The sequence below is a fragment of the Phacochoerus africanus genome, chromosome 3 (genome assembly GCF_016906955.1).
Source record: "Phacochoerus africanus isolate WHEZ1 chromosome 3, ROS_Pafr_v1, whole genome shotgun sequence".
In the NCBI taxonomy this organism is placed as follows: Eukaryota; Metazoa; Chordata; class Mammalia; order Artiodactyla; family Suidae; genus Phacochoerus; species Phacochoerus africanus.
The window spans coordinates 139,976,545-139,996,888 of record NC_062546.1 but is presented as its reverse complement, the minus strand read 5'-3'; the positions used below and the strand labels follow the sequence as shown (position 1 = coordinate 139,996,888).

Genomic DNA, 20,344 nt, shown 5'->3' with positions numbered 1-20,344 from the left:
ATTATTGGTTCTCCCTTTGCCACTCGTTAATTTTGTAAACTTGGAAAAGCCAGGGAATGTACTCACCAAAGAATGGGAAACGAATAATACCTACTTTGCATATCTGAAAGTTTAATTGTTGGAATCAAATGAAATTTGATATCAGTATTTCTCAAAGTATGGTCCTGCGACCTATGGGGGTATTTCAAGGAGCTTATGTGGTGGAAACTCTTTTTAATAATAATATTAAAAAAGTATTACCCTTTTTCACTCGCATTCTTTTATATGCCTACAGTGGAATTTTCCACAGTGGCTGGCTGTATGATATGTGATATTGCAATGGATTGAATATAGAAGCACATGTAAGAATTCAGCTATCTTAAGCCAGACATTACAGAGGTCTACAGAAATAGAAAACAATGCATTCCTCTCACTGACTTGTTTTTCTTTTGGAAAGTAAAATAACTGTCCATAAAAAATTCTTTTATATAAACCTGTGATGGGCTGATTATTGTCATTTTCAAGTAAATTAAAAAAATATTTTAAATTTTATCAGTTTTAATTTCTAGTACAGTAAATATTGATAGCTATATCTAACATAAACAAGAGGGGTCCTTCGGGGTCCTGGAAACTTTTTAAGAATGTAAAGGGGTCCTAAGGCCCAAGAAGTTTGAGAGCTGCTGAGGGATATGAAAGCACTCTGTAAATGTGTGGTAACATTGGTAGTGTATTAAGAAAATTTAGGCAACGTGCAAATAGCCCTTCCAGTGCAGGCACCGGTTGTTCACAGACCTCTCCGTCTCCAGGGCAGGCTTGCTTAGTCTGTCCTCCAAGGTGATCTCTGAACTGTCTACAATTGCTTGCAATTTCATGTGTCAATCATGTGTTTACTTTTTTAGTGTGAGTGGACTCAGTTTTCACAGTTTTCAGAAGGTCCTAAAAGAAGCTCAGCTGTAGGAATCGCTAACCTCTTCTCGTCCTAGTCTGTCTCCCAGAGGAGAGATGATTAAGTCATGGTGCAGATCTAGACAGGAGGTGCCCAGGTTCAAGGCTCTCATGTTCAAGGCCTGGGCTTGGGCCGCTTGATCCTTTTACCTCTCTGCTTGTGATAGTTAAACCTTGGCCCGCTTCTCTAGGCACTGGGAGAAGGGCTCTCTCAGGGTGTTCTGTGCCTTTGTCATCATTCTGGGCCTCCTCACACTTGGTATCATAGCATGTGGTAGGACATGAAGAACCACCATCAGGATATGGACCCAAAAGGGCCCAGAGACTGGCGTCATCATGATTTAGGCACTGTACCTAGAGACCGACAGAGATTACCCAGAGTTGTAGCATCCCAACCTGGAGTACTAAACAGGATCTAATCAGACTCTCCTGGCACTACAAGGAGGATGTTTAGGGGAGGTGGGTACTCAGACCATCTCTGTCTCTGTCTTGAGCACCCTTGCCTGCTGAGCAAAGAGTTGAGTGCTTTCAGAAATGACTATTTCATGCAGTGTGTGAAGGTGTTTTTTATTAACCTTAATTTTAGCATCTATTGAGAGTTACTCCTAATATTTAAGTGTTTTTATGAGAATTTAAAACCATGCTAACTCACTGCCCCTTATTACCATTTCCTGAAATTGAGGTGATTGGAAAACTCATATCTTAGATACTTGTTCCATATTTCCCCAGTGTCAGTTAATTTTTTGATTGAATATACCCATATATGTACATATTATAGTTTGATATAAACATTTTAATTAAAAATTTTTTAATTGTATATATTCAGTGGTTAATTTCACAGAAAATTCAGAGATCTCCCTCTGTATATATAAATTTTTTTAACAACAAAATATACTTAGCCCGGCCATTTTGTTGTACGATTTAATGTTTAGTGCTCTTGTGGAGTTTATTGCTAAGACTCTCTTGCTTGTTGGATTCACTTTGTTTTTTTTGTTTTTGTGTTTTTTTTGGTTTTTTTGTTTTGTCTTTTTCTCTTTTTTAGGGCTGCACCTGCAGCATATGGAGGTTCCCAGGCTAGGGGTCCAATCAGAGCTATAGCCGCCAGCCTACGCGAGGGCCACAGCAACTTGGGATCTGAGCCGAGTCTGTGACCTACACCACAGCTCATGGCAACGCCAGATCCTTAACCCACTGAACAAGGGGTGGGTACTCAGACCAATCAGAGATGGATTGAACATGCGTCCTCATGGATGCTAGTCAGGTTTGTCAACCGCTGAGTCACGACGGGAACTCCTGGATTCACTTATTAAGATAACTTGATAAAATATTATTTTCCCAACAAAAACGTGAAAAATGTATTGAATATTATGCTAGTCTAAAAGCTTCTGAAAATTTTAATTATGGAATTAAATACATGGTTACTGATTTAATGTAGGTTTTATAAAAGGAACATTTATTTTTGGAATTTTGTGATATAAGCATGTTTGTATAAGGTAAATGTAATCAATTAAGCAAATATCTCCCTTTATTACTGTCATAACTATCTCTTCAAGTTGTGGAAGCATTTACTTCTCAATAGCATCTTGCAAAAATTGGAATACATCTGGTTTGGTTAAGCTCTGCTTCATTAGATTTTAATGTGCTATATGTTATGTATTTCAGAAACTCCAGAAAGGAACTGAATGACATACGATTTGAGTTTACACCAGGAAGAGGTAAGTTTTAATTGAAATTATTACTGTATCTTTTTTTTTGTTTTTTGTTTTTCTTTTCTAGGACCACACCCATGGCATATGGAGGTTCCCAGGCTAGGGGTTGAATCAGAGCTGTAGCTGCCGGCCTACACCACAGCCACAGCAACACAGGATCTGAGCCACACCTGCAACCTACACCATAGCTCATGGCAGCGCTGGATCCTTAACCCACTGAGCGAGGCCAGGGATCGCACCCAAAACCTCATGGTTCCTAGTCAGATTCGTTAACCACTGAGCCACGACAGGAACTCCTGAAATTATTATTTTATTGCTACAGAGACCATCTCAGAAATTGATTACAAGTGTGTGGTTATAATTTGCTATTCAAAAATGCGTCCTCTCCAAACAAAGGAGGGAAGGAAGAAGAAAGGAAGGATTTGCAATAATTGTGGGGAATCCAAATTGAACCCACTACTGCCTGCATGCAGTCCAGTGACACAGCTAAACAGTATGTACACACTTACAAATTAAATATATTAGCTCGACCATGGAAAGAAGTACTGGCATGGTGATGCAGGGCCTAAAGGGCAGAGTGATGAGTGTGATGAGAAGTGCACAGCAGTCCTAATTAGGGCTGCGCAACAAACAGTGACATCAGACAGAAGGGCAACATGCTTTGCCTCTCTGTTGTCGCTTCTGATTACAGGAAGCCTAGGCTGACGAGTGTCTGGGCCCCTGCTTGCTGCAGGCACCACTAGCAAGCTTGGTTGGAGCAGTGCCAGTCTTGCAGCTGACTATGATTTTAGTATTTTGAGATGTTATTAAAATAGTTTAAAGGTTTGACTGGTTGCTCTTTTAGTGCCTGAATGCCTGGAAACCATAGAGCCACGTCCCGTTTCTTGGTATCTGTAGCACTTGGCAGGTGCCTGGGTCATCACAGAATCTGAAGTCACTTTGGTTAATTAATGGATACAGGCTTTGAAGATCACAAGACTTGTAGTTAAACAAAAATTGCTATTTCCACTCTTTAGTTCATAGCTAGAACAGTCTAGAGAAGTGAAAATCAGATGGTAATGCTAAGACTGAGGCTCTTCTCCTTGACTTCTGGTTTCACGTTTTTATGTAGGTGAAAACAGCCTCAATGTCCATATTGGATATCTTTCTAAAATCCAAAATTATCACAACATCGTAAATCAACTATAATTCAATAGAATTTAAAAAATAAATTTAAAAATACAGTAGTCTCATACATTTGAATGTATTAGTATATGTAAGCTGTTTTTTCATGTAATTATTTTATGTATTAGAACTCGATGTAACTTTTGATTTGATTACATAAATTGTGTTTGCTAACATTTTGAAGACCTGTAACTTTCTAGCTTAATATTTAGTCAGTCCGTTGACTGCTTTGGCCTCCCTGCTGTGATCACCCATAAGAAGACACAGCCTCTAAAGTTTATAGGAGCCAGAGTAACTGGTGGGAACTTGAAAAAAACAGCGAGTTCTGTCTAAATACATTCAGAAACACTGCCCACAAGACATGTTCCTGGGCTGTATGTGATCATAGACTCTGTGGCCCTGCTCTCTAGTTTCCTGTAAGCACAAAGATTTAATGATTTCCAGTATATTTGAATTAAACTAACATGAGAAGTAACTTTTACAGAAGAAATGTAAACAAGGCCCTGGTGAATTTGCCAACTGATCTTTCTTCCTGGGTACATCTATCTCTGACAGTTTAGAGTCAGTCTGTTGTGAAATTGAACAGTTGCAGGTTGCTGTTATCAAAACGCCATTTCTTTTGTCATAATATAAAGATACTGACCAGCCGATATGGTGGTAAAGTCTAGGAATTGTTTCAAGTATAGTAAATAAAAAATTCTTATTTTAAAGGTTTTTTTTTTCACCTGATTGTTTAAAATTGACAGTGGCAATAAAAATCAATTTTAATTTCAAGAGGTAGCAAAGAAATGAATTTCTGGAGTTCCCGTCGTGGCTCGGCGGAAACGAATCTGACCAGTATCCATGAGGACGCAGGTTTGATCCCTGGCCTCACCCAGTGGGATAAGGATCCGCATTGCCATGAGTTGTGGTGTAGGTCACAGACGTGGCTCACATGTGGTGTGGCCATGGCTGTGGCGTAGGCCAACGGCTGCAGCTTCAATTCAACCCTATCCTGGGAACCTCCATATGCTGCAAGTGCAGCCCTAAAAAGACCCAAAAAAAGAAAGAAAAGAAAAGAAATAAAGAAATGAATTTCTGAGTTGAGGATGTCTGGGGAGAAGATGGTCTCCTCAGCATTACCTGGCCCTCTGTTTTGGTGTGGGCAACCTCCTTTGCCAGGGTTAGAGTCAGAGCCTCTGCTTTTGTTACCCAGACGGAAGCCATGGTGTTGGCTTCCTGATGACAGCTGGCCCTCACTGGGGAGCAAGCACGGCCTGTTGGTTTCAGAAACACCCTGGCTCTATCACCTCACCTCTGTGCTTACTGATGCCGACTGCATTTCAGATGTTGTCTGCACCCCATCTGGTGCACACACACCATGTGTACTGTTGTCTCTGCTGTATCCACGCATAAAATATGTACATATGGTGTCGAATGTGTAACATGAACATATCCAGTGTTACTCTGTTCTCATTTGAGGGTGAGCCTGTTGTGTTTATTATGTTGCTGTATGCTCTGGAAAGCAGAGTATCCATGATTACTTACGATTATTTAACCAGTTTAAGAATGTTTAACTTTAAGAATGTTAAGCAGCTTGAAATAAATTACCAATTACCTTCAAGTTTCTGATCTAAACTGTCACTGAGATATTACTTAACGTGCATGCAAAATAACTGCTTCATGGCACACACCCACACAATTATGGGATATTCCTACTTTTCACCAACCAGCACATTCCATTTGCTATTTTAATATGACTCATCGTACCCAAGAGTTCTGAAAATGGCCAGAGATGCTGTATACTTGAATCACTGGGGGATGTTATTTGCTCTGGTACTACCTTAGTGCTAGCGCTCAATGTGGCTTTGTTTGATCATTTCATTTTCAGCTACCTTCTTTGATTATAGCTCCTTATTCTAGAGATGGGGATCTCACATCTAGTTGCTTTAACAGATGATCAGTCAGTAGAGGTGTAACCACTGCTTATTGTGGGTGCAGTCTCCAAGGCAGGTGCTTATAATTAATTCCGTAGCCTTCTTCTCTTAAATTTCTGGGGGCATCCAGGAAGATGGAGAATTGTGAGGCTGAACATTATAAAGCTACATCACATTCAGAGTAGAGCCTTTTCTTATGCTACTCTGGGTTCCGTGATTTGGGTCATTTTATGTCTAAGAGAATTTTGTAAGGTGTTTCATGTACTTCAACCAGTAAGAACAAGGACTGGGCCCAAGATAAGCCCCGTTTATATAGAATTTCATTGTTTAGTAAGATTCCTCTGTTTTTTTCCATTTCCTTCATTTATTACATTTCACTGAATGAGTAAAATAACAATACCACCATTTCTCTGAAAGTTGAAAGAATATATATCAGCTCTCACATTTTGATTGGAGATTTAGGAAATTGGATCATGTATGAAAGAGAGAAAGGGCACACGAGCTTAAGGTGCATTTCAGATGGTCTCTGGCTCTGTATCATCTTCACGGTCACTGTTTATTGATTAATTACTAGAAGTCAGGAGTTCCCGTCATGGCTCAGTGGTTAACGAATCTGACTAGGATCCATGGAGTTGCAGGTTCGATCCCTGGCCTTGCTCAGTGGGTTAAGGATCCAGCATTGCCGTGAGCTGTGGTGTAGGTTGCAGACACGGCTCGGATCCCGAGTTGCTGTGGCTCTGGCATAGGCCAGCGGCTACAGCTTTGATTAGACCCCTAGCCTGGGAACCTCCATGTGCCATGGGAACAGCCCAAGAAATGGCAAAAAGACAAAAAAAAAACCAACAACAACAAAAAAAACACAAATAATTACTAGAAGTCAGACACTTTACTAAGCACATTAAAGCCCAGAGACCATGGCAGACAGTTGTACCTTCAGCTACGCACCTGTGCGCGTGCATGTGCACACACACAAACACACACACACATGCTCAAGCCCACTTACATTGTCACCACATTTGAAACACAGACTGAGCATAGAAACCCGGTCTGTTTTGAGGCTAGCCTTTGGCACAGCAAACTGCAGTCAGTTTAGATGCTTGTTTTCATTCAGGAGCTATACTTTCCCATTTTCTTCTTACCCAGCTATAGCCTATCTGGCTATATTTGTGAGACTATCTGGCTGCCACAGAGATCAGGTCCCCTTGTGAAAACACAGGGGTTCATAATGGTTCTTTGAGTACATTGCAATTTATCAGTTTCCCTTTACAAAGTCTTCAAACAGACTTCTCACTGTTATCATGTTCATGTATGATCTCTCAATTAAGCATTTTCAGTTATATTCACTTGCTACAGCCTCGCCAGTCCCATCTTTATGAGACTTCTAACTCCTGTCACTTATCACTGAGAAACTACATTCTTCTATTCAACCACATTTTCTAAGAGAATGAATCTGTTGCTATCAAATGATCAATGTCATGTTAAAGGAGTTTCTTAACAGCGTACATTTAACTGGCTCATCTTAATAGTCCAACAAGCTCATAGGCTGTTTGTACCAAATAGAAGGTTGTATCAAATGCTACCTCTTCAACCTTTGCCATAAATTCTAACTCAGTAGCTACTAATGATAGGAAAGGATTGATGATGGCTGGAATTAACCTTGGCCAGGAAGAAAAGCAGTATCATAGGCACATTATGAGCTAACTTCTAGAGGTGCATTTGAGGAAAAATTCAGAGGGTGGCCAAAGGACAAAAGTTTCTTGATTCACCGAAAATGAAATAATAATTTTGTACAGCTTCTATTGAATAAATGGCACTATGCAAATTGTACATGGGAAAATGTATTTCACATTGCTTCTGATTTGTCCTCCTGATGGAATCTGAATCGGTGAATTGAAACACACGTGCATGATTTTGCTAAATGAAAAATGTGTATTTTACATTGTACTGGATTGTTGGTTTTCACAGTGCAAGTACTAATACACCTTCATTTCATTTTTGGGCAGATACAGCAGACGGCGTTTCTCAGGAGCTCTTCTCTGCCGGCTTGGTCGATGGTCATGATGTTGTCATAGGTAAGTCATCATGTGCTTCATGTGATTTTGTTGGTGTATCAAATGGAAATATGCTTATAAACTAAAGTTTTCATAAAGGAGCAATTTACTCTGGATTTCTTAAAATTTCTTCTTGAATTCTTATATTTTATGTGAAAGAAGGATATTTAAGAGTCATATTTAATTTTCTATTTAAAACCTCCTTAATGCAATTCTGTACCAGTTCTCCAGACATGATTTATCCAATGTAGAACCTGACCTACTGGAAAGAAAACAAAGAACCTGGAAGCCCCAAAAGTCCATGACATAGCAAACCCAAGATACTATAAATTCCATGCACCAAAGTATGGGAATCTCTGAGGTCCTTTCTCAGAGTTTCTCTGTTCTGTCTTTGAATTCAGTTATAATAAACAAACAAACAAACAAACAAACTGATTGATTGATTATGGCCGCACCCTCGGGATATGGAATTTCTCTGGGCCAGGGATTGAATCCCAGCCATAGCTATGACCTGTGCTGCAACTGTGACAATGCCAGATCCTTTAACCCATTGTAGTGGGCCAGGGATGGAACATGCTTCTTCTGGGGCCACCCAAGTTGCTGCAGTCACATTCTTAACCCACTGTACCACAGCAGGAACACTCAGTCCTAATAAATTGAGATGGTAGTTTTCCCAGCCCTTAGCAAGATTCATTATAAAATCTTAAGGTTGGATGGGACTTACTGTTCACTTAGGCCAGTTCTTCCATCATGTAGACAAGGAGGCAAATTCTTAAAGTGATTCAGTGGTTTGTCCAGGGCTATGAAGCTGGGTTGTGCCAGAACCACCACACTCTGTGACCATGGTGCTTTCTACTATTTTTAGCATCCAAAGAAAGCTGCATGGAAATAGGGGCGCCTGCTAGCCGCAGACATGCAAATAGGTGCAAGAAATGACTGCTGGCCTTCTGACCAGTCAAGGGAGGCAGAAAAGGTTTAAGAAGAAGGCACAGTCATCTAAGACAAAGTGTAACCTAGTTCTACCTAGGACGAGGGTGAAGGGCTCCACACTCCTCAGCAGACCTTGAGTTTATGAATATTTTACATTGTAGCTTATTACTGCATATTCATAATGGTGACCTGAAGTAATCAGGATGAGTTAACATTCTATTAATGCTAATTGTGACATTGTATTAATTACATTGTTAATTATTATAAAAGCATTGTGCCAGGGGGAATGTGTATTATAAAACTTCCTTCAATAATACTCAAATCAGGAGTTCCTATTGTGGCACAGCGGAAACAAACCCAGCTAGTATCCATGAAGATGTGGGTTTGATCCCTGACCTCGCTCAGTAGGTTAAGGATCCAGCATCACTGTGAGCTGTGGTATAGGTTGCAGATGCAGCTTGGATCCTCTGTTGCTGTGACTGTGGTGCAGGCTGGCAGCTGCAGCTCTAATTGGACCCCTAGCCTGGGAATGTCCATACGCTGTGGGTTCAGCCCTAAAAAGCAGAAGGAAAAAAAAAATTCAAATCAGAATCAATCTTTGAAATGACTTTGGCCCCATACATGATGTTTTAACTTAAAAAAAATTACTTACTTGAAATAAGTTCTTCCCCAATAATATTGCAATATGTCACTAAGAACATAAGAAGGACTTGAAGTAGATATATTTACCCATCAGAATAGTTTGTTCCTAGAATCTCTATAATATACATCATTGTAAAGTGAATTGTTTTATGTAAATTGTGATAGCTGGGGTTTTAATGGGAGATTAGAATTTTGATTAAAGGATCAGAATCTAATTTGCTATTTGTATGCAAACAATAGTCATAAATGTAAAGACAGAAATATATCTTTGTAATCAGAAAAAAAATAAGCTCTTTTTCCTACTAATTATACATGAAGTGGACACATTTCACAGGGAAGCCTTGATTCCTCTGCCAAGTGGTACATATATAAAGAGATAAAGACATATTTTAAAGGAAAGTAACCTACATCCATACACATACATGTACAGGTATATGCTGTTTTTCACACTTTTCTTTAAAGCCCCATGAGGGTCCATGGCATCTGAGTTCTTACCTGAGTTTTTTGATCAAATGTGAGTGGGAGCTGAGTGATAAAGTCAATTCAACTTTGGCATCTATTGTAAATTCCATCTCAGAATTCCTTTTGTTATCAGTTCTTTGATAAAGCTAGATTCTCTCATTCAAAAAAATGAGCACACACCTTTGTGTCTTAGTTTACCTGAAGAAATAAGGAGAAAAGTTAATAGCTAGAACCAGGTACTCTGTAAGGTATTTTCCTTAAAGATAGCTATGGTCTGTACACAAAGCCAGAATTAATAGTTAAAGAATTGGCATTCCCGTCGTGGCTCAGTGGAAATGAATCTGACCAGTAATCATGAGGACACAGGTTCAATCCCTGGCCTCGCTTAGTGGGTTAAGGATCTGGCATTGCCATGATCTGTGATACAGATGTGGCTCGGATCTGGTGTGGCTATGGCTGTGGCATAGGCCAGTGGCTGTGGCTGTGATTCAACCCCTAGCCTGGGAACCTCCATATGCCGCAGGTGTGGCCCTAAAAAGACAAATAAATAAGTTAAAGATGTAATTAATAGTTTAAAAAATTTTAAAACACCTTCTAATGTCTACTATTTGGCAAAAAGTCTAGGAGCCCATGGTCTTTTGATATAAGGTGATCTTGGTGGGTGGTAGGAAGTATGGTGAATAAAAGAAATTCCTGGAAATATATTAGGTCACATCTTTATTTAAGCATGATTTTGCTTCAGGCCTACAGTCAGATTTAGTGTACTTATTTTGCCCCAAGCTCAGCTGAATCTGACTGAACTAGAGGATTTTTGGTTGTTGAATTTTTTTTTTAAGTGAAAATTAAGGCATAATTCATGTCCAACATATTAAGTGTGTGTGAAATACAATACATAACCAGAACATTTCTCTTTCTCCATGCTTTAACAATTTCTTCTATGAAAATTTCATTTTGCCTTTTTCCCTCTTCTGGAGCTGAAGTGTAGAGTGCTTGAGTGAGACTCATCCTGTGCAGTTTGTCCTTATTGAGCAGCACCAAGCATGCCTCACAGGGACCGTGCACGAGAGTTACAACATCTGCATATTTATTTGACCATCACATCAGTCCTGGAAGGTAGGGAGGATAGGTTGTTTTAAATCAGTATTTATGGACTGGACAAAAAAAAAAAAAAATGGTCAAAAGAAGCTCCTGAGATATTGTAACTTGTCATGGTCCTTGAACTTGGATCTTGTGACTCCAAGCCCAGAGCCTAATCCTGAACCTGACACTCTTTGTACAATTAATCCAATGTCTTTAGGCTTAAAGAATGGGTCCAGACAATTTTAAGTGGTTTCTGTGTCTCCTAGGGAAAAAAAGATAGTTTGTCCTTTCTTGTTTTTCCTGCATCGGTAGATGATCTCTGTTTTAATTGTTGACTATTTGACAAGCAGATAAAATGTGTTTAATTCTATCCCCTCTAACCTTTTGCAGACATTCTCTGCTCTCTCCTGCATCATTTACTTCCCTCTTTATTAGATTTGTCCCACTAGCACATGAATATCTTTTTCTGTCTCCCATCTTAAAGCCCTCTCTTCACTCTGCCTAACATCCCCGCTCTTTCTCTTCATCCACTTACAGTGGAACTCCTCAAAGGAATTGCCCCTGAGCTCCTGTTGTGGCTCAGCAGTAATGAACCCAACTAATATCCATGAGGATGCAGGTTCTACCCAGGCCTCTCTCAGTGGGATAAGGATCTAGTGTTGCTATAGCTGTGGTGTAGGTTACAGTCGTGGCTTGGATCTGGCATGGCTGTGGCTATGGTGTCAGCCGGCAACTATAGCTCTGATTCACCCCTAGCCTGGGAACCTCCATATGACTCAGGTACAGCCCTAAAAAGAAAAAAAAAAGAAAAGAAAAAAGAATTACCCCTGACATCTTCTACCGCTATCTCTTGAACCCACTCCAGTCAGACTGGTGACCTCCCTACTCCACTCTTTATAAAGAAATATCTGGGGAAGGTACCCACCTGGCAGCTGAAATGACAAATGCAGGGGTAGATATGGCTGGAGTGGAGTAAGCAAGATGGTGCAGAGAGGATACAACAGTTGTGTTTCTGCCACGTCCCTAAATGCGGTGGTTAATTCCCAGTGACCTCCCAGCAGCACTGGACATAGTAGACAATGCCCTCCTCCATGGTAAGTGTTTTCCTTTGCTTTTTAAGACTCCTTTATCTCTTGGTTCCCCTACTTTATAACTTTTTCTTTCTCAGTCTTTGTGATTGGTTCCTTTTCAGCTCTCTGGCCTGTAAATCTTGATATGTCCAAGGTCTCTTTCCTTCGATTTCTCCTCTTTTTTCCTAGTCACTCCCTTGGTGATACCATCTAGTTTCATGGTATTAATGCCTTCCACTCTCTAAGTCCCAAATTTATTTCTCGAGACCAGACCTCTCCTTTGATTTCAGACTCCTGTCCAGCTCCCTCTTGGCATCTTCACATGGAAGGGCTAATGGGCATCCTAGATTTAATTAATGTCTCCAAAATCCAGCCCCTGCCGTTTTCTCCTGACCTGCTCCTCCATTAGCCGTGTGCCCCAGGTTGATGTCAGCTTCATCGTTTCAGGTACATAAGGCAAAAACCTAAGAGTTGTCCCTGAATTTTCTTTCTCTCATACTCAGCATCCAGTCTATCTAAATGTACCTGAGATCTGGCCTTTATTCACCATCTCACTTCCCATCCTATTTTAAATCCCTCTCATCTCTCAGTTGAATTGTTGCCTTCATCTCTTCACTGGTCTCCCTACTTCTGACTTTGCCTCCTTTCAGCCTATTCTCATCACAGCAGCCAGAGAGATCCAAGTAAAAATTACCCCTGATACAAAAGGCCACACATACTGAGATTCCACATAAGAAATGACCATAATATGAAAGTTACACTGGTGTTAACCAGGGCCTGAAAGGCACTGGGAAAGGGGCAGGGGTTTACTCCTTATGGATCTGGGGCTTCTCTTTGCAGTGATGAAAGTGTTCTGAAATTAGAAGTGGTGATGATTGCACAACTTTGTGACTATACTAAAACCCACTGAAATGTGCCCTTTAAAAGAGTGAATTTTATGATATGTGAATTACATCTCAATAAAAAAAAAGTAAGCCAGATCTCATTAATGCTTTAGATAAAACCCTCTAATAGTTTTCTACCCCACATCTCAGTGGCTTACAGTCCCCTGTCTGATCTGACCCCTGTCACTTCTCAGACCTCTTCTTCCCTCTCTTTGACTCTTCCCTTTCAGTTCTACCCCAGCTACACTGGCTTTTGTACTTGCTGTTCCTTCTGCCAGGATGCTCCTTCCCTAGGTACACCTGTGTATCTCCTAGGGCTTGAATGTTCTCTCTTAAAGGGACCCTCCCTGGGAGTTCTCGTTGTGGCTCAGCAGAAAGGAATCCAACTAGTATCCATGAGGATGCGGGTTCGATCCCTGCCCCCATTCAGTGGGTTAAGGATCTGGCATTGCTATGAGCTGTGGTGTAGGTTACATACGCAGTTCGGATCCCACGTTGCTGTGGCTTTGGCATAGGCGGACCCCTAGCCTGGGAATTTCCCACAAAGGGGCACTCCCGGACCAACTTACTTAAAATTGCTACCCACCCCCTACTCTCTGTTCTATCCTTACTTGATTACTTAGCTTAGTCTCTCCCCATCTAATAGGCTATATGTTTCATGTATTTATTTTTTTCTAACTATATACGATTTTTCCCTTGAGCTTAAGTTTCTTGAAGGCCAGTGTTTTTATGTTGGTTAACTGCTACTATGTTCCACTAAACTGTCTATTTCATATAGTAGCCACTCAATAAACATTTGTTAGAGATAAACAGATACCATCTTGAAATATACCAGTATCTCATAACATTTTCTTTAGAAAGCTATTTTGAGTATAGGAGCCAAGTATTTTAAGAATCTTACTTTCAAGTGTACAGAAGAATTCAGATGGCATTTTATAAACCTGAAATATATTGAGTTGACAAAGTTTGTGCCAAAAAATAGTCCAGCTCAGTTTTGTTTTTGTTTTGTTTTGTTTTAGGGCTGCACCCATGGCATATGGAGGTTCTCAGGCTAGGGGTCGAATCAGAGCTTTAGCCACTGGCCTATACCATAGTCACAGCAATGTGGGATCTGAGCTGTGTCTTCGACCTACACTGCCGCTCACAGCAACACTGGATCCTTAATCCACCAAGCAGGGCCAGGGGTCGAACATGCATCCTCACGGTTGGTGGTCAGATTTGTTTTTGCTGAGCCGTGATGGGAACTCCCTCCAGTTCATTTTAGAATATAGGCATATTGAGGTTTGAATGATTTCTTGTATGTTATTTTTTTCAGCTTCTGTAATATAAAACCACTAACATTTAAATAGATTAAATTTTTTTTTCCCCATCAGAATTTCCTCTTGGGTCAGAGTAAATGTTTAGGGTGATATAAAAAATCCAAATAAAGGAATAGTATAAGTTATGGAGCAGTGAATATTACGACTTTTACTGTACTGTAGCAAACACACATTACAAAAAAATTTCAGCATCCAGCTTCAGGGTAATCTGCCTTTAGTGTGTGGATCTTGACAAAACAGAGTTTAGACTGAAGAAGGACCAGTGTAGTGACATGGAATGATTGCTTTCGTGTAGAAGCAGAGCTGTGCAGAAATTAAATGTAGCATTTGTAGACTGAAATCATAAACCCACTTCAGTGCAACACTACCTTAGGCAAGAAACAAAATACATTTAGACCTTATGTAATCAGAATGAAGATTGGCAAAGCCTATCTTTTAAGCCTTGTTGGTTTAAAAAAAAAAAAGTTAACTTTGCAAGATGCAAAACTTGATGCATGTATGACTTTGCTTTTCCTGCCTGGCTGAGATGACTCATGAGTGAAAATGGACCAGATTTGAGTTCCCAATCCAGTTGTTTCAAAGAGGAATCCCTAGTGAGGTAGCAGAGAGACTGGTCCCTTTGCCTCCTAGTTTAGAAACAGCCCATCAGAAGTTTTCTCAGCAGTAGAAGCAGAAAGGAGAGAAGAGTGAAAAATAAAAACCACAGAAAAGCCTCATATGTTCAAGAAACAACAAAAATTCTGGATTCTGTTTAGGCCTTGTGATACATGATATTTTTGAGTCTCTCGAGTGAATGTTGAGACCTCAGCAGTAGAAGGAACGCGGCTGGGAGTGTTAACCTAGCCAGTTCTCTCTCCCACAGAGCTGCTGACCTTTGATCTGCAAGAGCTGATCCAGAGCCAGGGTTCCACAGTGAATGAACATGGGAGAGAAGCCCCATAGCAGCTGCCTTTGGGGGAAGTGCCCATTAATGGCTGTTGGCTGGGGTTTTATACCATCATTTCCTAGCTTTGTAATAAGTCTGTTTTCATTTTTTCCTTTAAGTGGAATTGAGAACCAGATGTTGGAATTTCTCTTTGCTGAGAAGGAAGCTGCGTTTCTGCATTTATTTATACAATTTTCCTTTGAGGGATTTTGAGCCTAGATGACTGGTTAGCACCATCCTGGCAGCTGATGTTAATTATATAAATTCTCATAACTCTCTCTGGACTTTCGGACATACTGTTCATGTCCCTGGGATTCCCTTTTCCTGTACAAGGAGAAAGAATCCTGTTCAAAACCTGTCTGCCTTTCAAGATTCACTGTAATGCCACCTCCATGCAGCCTTCTGTGATGCTCAGCGCCGCCCCCCCCTGCCCCCATGGAATCTGGAGGACAGCTTTTCCTGGTCATGAGTGCCAGTACCTTTAGGGCAATGCCTGTTTTCTATTTTATTGAATCTCCCATCCTTGCCACACATAGGCACTTAATAAGTATGCCTGTGGATAAATGAATCATTTGGTAAATTTAGCACTGGGATAGTTGATAAATTGATGACCTTGACAATACAAATATTATTGTGCCCTCTCAAAACTGAAGAGTAATTCACCCGTATTGATTATTTTCCTCTCTCTCTGCTCCCCTTCCCCTCCTTTCTCTCTTAAGAATTGAATTTTCACATGACTTTTGAGTCTTGACTCAGGAAAAGGAAATGTCATTGCTTCTGTCTTCCAGTGCTTGCTGAGGTTATATAGTGTTTTTCTCAGAGTACAGACTGCGAAATGCCTGCATCGGAGTCTTATCTAGGGTGCCTAGTAAAAATGCACTTTTTTTCCTAAAATTTATTTTGTTGAAGTATAGTTGATTCACAATGTCATGTTAATTTCTACTGCACAGCCAAGCGATTCATATATATATATATATATATATATATATATATATATATACACATATACACACACAGACACAATTTCTACTGCACAGCCAAGTGATTCATACACACACACACACACACACACACATATACTTTTTTATATTCTTTTACGTTCTGGTTTATCACAGGATATTGAATATAGTTCCCTGTGCTCTACAGTAGGACCATGTTGTTTATCCATCTTATATATAATAGTTTACATTTACTAACTCCAAATGCTTACCCCTTCCCTCCTCTCCCCACCTCCCCCTTGGCAACTGTTCTCCACATCTGTGAGTGTTTCATGAGTAAGTTCATTTGCGTCATATTTTAGATTCCACATATAAGTGGTAATCGTATAGTACTTTGTCTTTCTCTTTCTGACTTAGTATGATACTCTCTAGGTCCATTCATGTTGCTGCAAATGGCATCATTTTATTCTTTTTTATGGCCAATTAGTATTCCATTGTGTTCATATACCACAGCTTCTTTATCCGTTCATCTGTTGATGGCTGTTTATGTTGCTTCCATATCTTGAAAAATGCACATTTCTTGATTCCCACCTAGAGCTACAGAATCTGGAGTCTTGGGCAAAGAGTTGGAAATTTGCATTTTAACAAGCATCCCAGGTGATTTTTAAACACAATAGAATTTCGTGACCACTTCTTTAGTTCTGCTTGCAGAAACCTTTGGAGATAGTTTTGGCTTGTTTTATCATCTGTATCTCCATTTCAGTCTCACTAATATCCTTTGCTTTTCTGCCTTGATTCTCTTCTCCCTTTGCGGGTCTGTTTTAAAAATGTGCCAATTAACTTTTACAAACTGTGTGTCTAAATGGTGTAGGTATGTGAGGAGCCATAATGAGTCATTACAATTTTTATTAAAACTACTACTGCTGCTCAGGGTGCAGTAGATCCTCCAGGTGGCCTTCAGCTTTTATGTTTTTATACAATGGCAAAAGAGCTGTACATTCCCAAGTACACAAGTGACAGAATCTTTGCTCATTCATGAGCATATGGTTGGATGTGTGAGGTGCTTTGTTCCCCCAGCTAAGGCCCAGGATAATTAAGTCTGTTGTGAGTAACCCAGAGTTTATGGAGCAGCCTTGCACTTTTACGGTGTAAGTCTTGGAAAAGAGTGAACATATTCTCTCTTATATTCAATTCAGTGATTATGCTGTGATGTTTATTGATGTTCAGATTTAATAAAGGAAAACTTTCATTAAAGAATAGTGTCTCCAAAATTCCTCTCTGGCGCAGGTCACAACTGTGGTACGAATTTGATCCCTGGCCTGGGAACTCCAAATGCTGCGGGTATGGCCAATAAAAGATATTGTCTCTATTACACAACTATACTGTGATTTTAAAATGGGCGACAGGGAATTCCCTTTGTGGCTCAGGGGTAAAGAACCCAACTAGTATCCACGAGGATATGGGTTCAATCCCTAGCCTTGCTCAGTAGGTTAAGGATCCAGTGCTGCCATGAGCTGTGGTTTAGGTCGGATCCCGCACTGCTATGGCTGTGATGTAGGCTTATAGCTACAGCTCCGATTCAGCCTCTAGCCCAGGAACTTCCATATGTCACAAGTGCGGTCCTAAAATTAAAAAAAAAAAATTTTTTTTAAGTTAAAAATAAAAAAATAAAAACAAATTAAAAAATAAAATGGTTACAGGTAATAAAAAAGAAGAAAATTCTGTGAGCCCATCCTAGGTTTATAGAGGCTTGGTATAAGTTAAATGATGTCAATAAATACAATTGAGGGATTCCTGATTAAAAGTTGTCTATATGTTAAGTTTAATAGTCTAGGAAATTAAGGACTGTAAGTGGCTTAGAGGGACTGTACTGATTATTTTTCTTGTATGCATTTACCAGAGATAAATATCGAACAGTTCAGTATGTTGTAAGGTTATCATTTTCAAAATTGTGTTATTGCCAATTTGATTGTAGTTCATTGGTTCTTGTTTTCCAGATAAATTTTTCTTTTCAAAAATCTCTACTTAGGTGTTTGTTCCCTGAATAAGAAAATTTTATTAATTTTAATATGAAAAAACAGTATATGGAAATTATTTCAAAATATTTACAAGTGATAGGCTGGAGCATCTAATATAAAAGTACCATGATAGCATATTCAGCAGTTCTACTCTTTGGAGAGGTGGTAGAACCATAGTGTTGCTATTTAAATATCCAAAGAGCTGGTTACTCTAAGGACTGCTGGAGCTAGGCCTGAATAAATATGCAAAGAGCACGCATGTGTGCAGCATACACACACACACACACATACACACACACAGCATTAATTTGATCATTGACTAAAAGTTTGTATATTTTTAAGTTTCCTTAATTGCAAACAGAAAGATAAACTGAAGTAAAAGGTAATTCTTATTTTAACAAAGAATCATTTTTATAATATTTTGACCATACTCCTTAATTAAACAGAGGAAAAGTTTTCCTAAAAAACCAAATCAGAACCTAAAATAAGCTGCCTACTCCTATGACTGAGCCCACTGCCAGCCCCAGCTACCCCCTCTGCTTACTTATGTGCAGAGTCCAATGGAAAATGACTGACGATCTAGCTAAGGGTTGGCAGACTTACTCTTTATAAGGACCTCTGATCTGGGGGAAAGGAATGCAATTCAAAATTACCTTTCAAAGTGTGGGCAAAGGTTATTTCCAGGAAGTTCTAAAAAATATAAAATCTGTAATTTCCACAAAGGTGCTCTCATTTTCTGTATCACATGATTGTGAATCAGTACAGCAGTAAGCTACACTTGTAAGCCCTAATTTTCTAATTAACATTGTCACTTTTTATTTAGTTAGGAGTTGTGGATCCTTTATAAAACCACAGATAGGAGTCCCCTTGTGGTGCAGCAGGTTAAGGATCTGGCACTGTCACTACAGTGGCTTGGGTTCCTGCTGTGGTGTGGGTTCTGTACCTAGCCTGGGAACTTCTGAATGCTGTAGGCATGTCCAAAAAACCCCACTGATATAACTAGACTTCAATTAAGATCCCTACTTAATTTCGCTTAAGTGAAACAAGAGCCTGCTAGTAGATTAGTTTTAGATATCCACTGTCAGTACTCTTGCTTTTTTCAATTAATTTAAATTGTCCTGTTTTAAGTTATATTAATCTGTCTCGTAACTCTAGAATCAGACATGCTCAAGGATTACATTCAATCTTGCCAAACTTCCTGACTGTAGAATTACTATAAACCCCAAATAACCAATTCATCTCTACTTGTAATGAGAGTGTCTTTCTGGTGGAAGTATATTAGGTTTACCCTGGTGCAGGAAACCTAGTTTTTCTGATATTATGTATTGTTCAAGCACTACCAAATTTATAGGATTTAAAGTATAAATGGGGAGTGCCCATCGTGGCTCAGTGGTTAACGAATCCGACTAGGAACCATGAGGTTGCAAGTTTGATCCCTGGCCTTGCTCAGTGGGTTAAGGATCTGGCGTTGCCGTGAGCTGTGGTGTAGGTCGCAGACTTTGCTTAGATCCCTCATTGCTGTGTCTCTGACGTAGGCCAGCGGCTACAGATCCGATTAGACCCCTAGCCTGGGAACCTCTATATGCTGCAGGTGCAGCCCTAGAAAAGACAAAAAAGACAAAAAATAAAATTAAGTATAAATGGTTCTTTTGCTAAACAACCCATTTCATTAGTAGATTGATCTGGTTTTGGCTATAGTCATTGCATGTGTATGTGTGTATGCTTGCCCACTTCAGAAATCTTTGGCCTGTGTGAATTTTAATTATTCCATCATAATACAGTACTGTAGATAAAAGTAGGTCCTCAGTTGTGCTTGTGAGTAGATTGACAGGCAGTCTCTTATTCCCAAACCAAATCTTTGTGCTTTTCTTACTTTATTATTCGAGTTAAAAGAGAAATCACTGCATCCTAGTTTGTTACATTACAGAATATAGAATTTCTTGTGTATCCAATCAAAAGCATTTTAAAGCCAAGAAAGAAAATTAGGTCAACATTTTTGATGAAATGTGGACTTATTATCATTTTATTTTTGGCTTCCTGTCTAATTATAATCTTAACCTTGATCCTATATCTTGTATTTGGTTACCATCTAAAATCTAAAAAAAAAAAAAAACCAAGGCCCTTTTTGCTAACTCTAAAAATACCTACTTCTTAATCCTGCACTATTTAAGTTTAGCATCCAAAAGGTATATAAGAATGCTTCACCCCAGATTCATTTTAAGATAAGAAGGCACCCTGATTGGTCACATTCTAATAGACTGTGAAATATGTCCTGGTCTGCTGAGTCATAGAACCATCCAGCAGGAATTTGT

The 20,344-nt window shown here is 39.6% G+C and overlaps 1 protein-coding gene across 1 annotated transcript in view; it reads left to right on the top strand.

Moving 5' to 3' along the window:
* Nucleotides 1-20,344, top strand: part of STK39 (serine/threonine kinase 39) — a 306,680-nt gene that overhangs the window by 242,817 nt on the left and 43,519 nt on the right. Inside the window, exons 15-16 of the mRNA XM_047772806.1 lie at nt 2,587-2,639; nt 7,717-7,785. Coding sequence (XP_047628762.1) covers nt 2,587-2,639; nt 7,717-7,785 — 122 coding nt within the window. The remainder of the gene's footprint in view (nt 1-2,586; nt 2,640-7,716; nt 7,786-20,344) is intronic.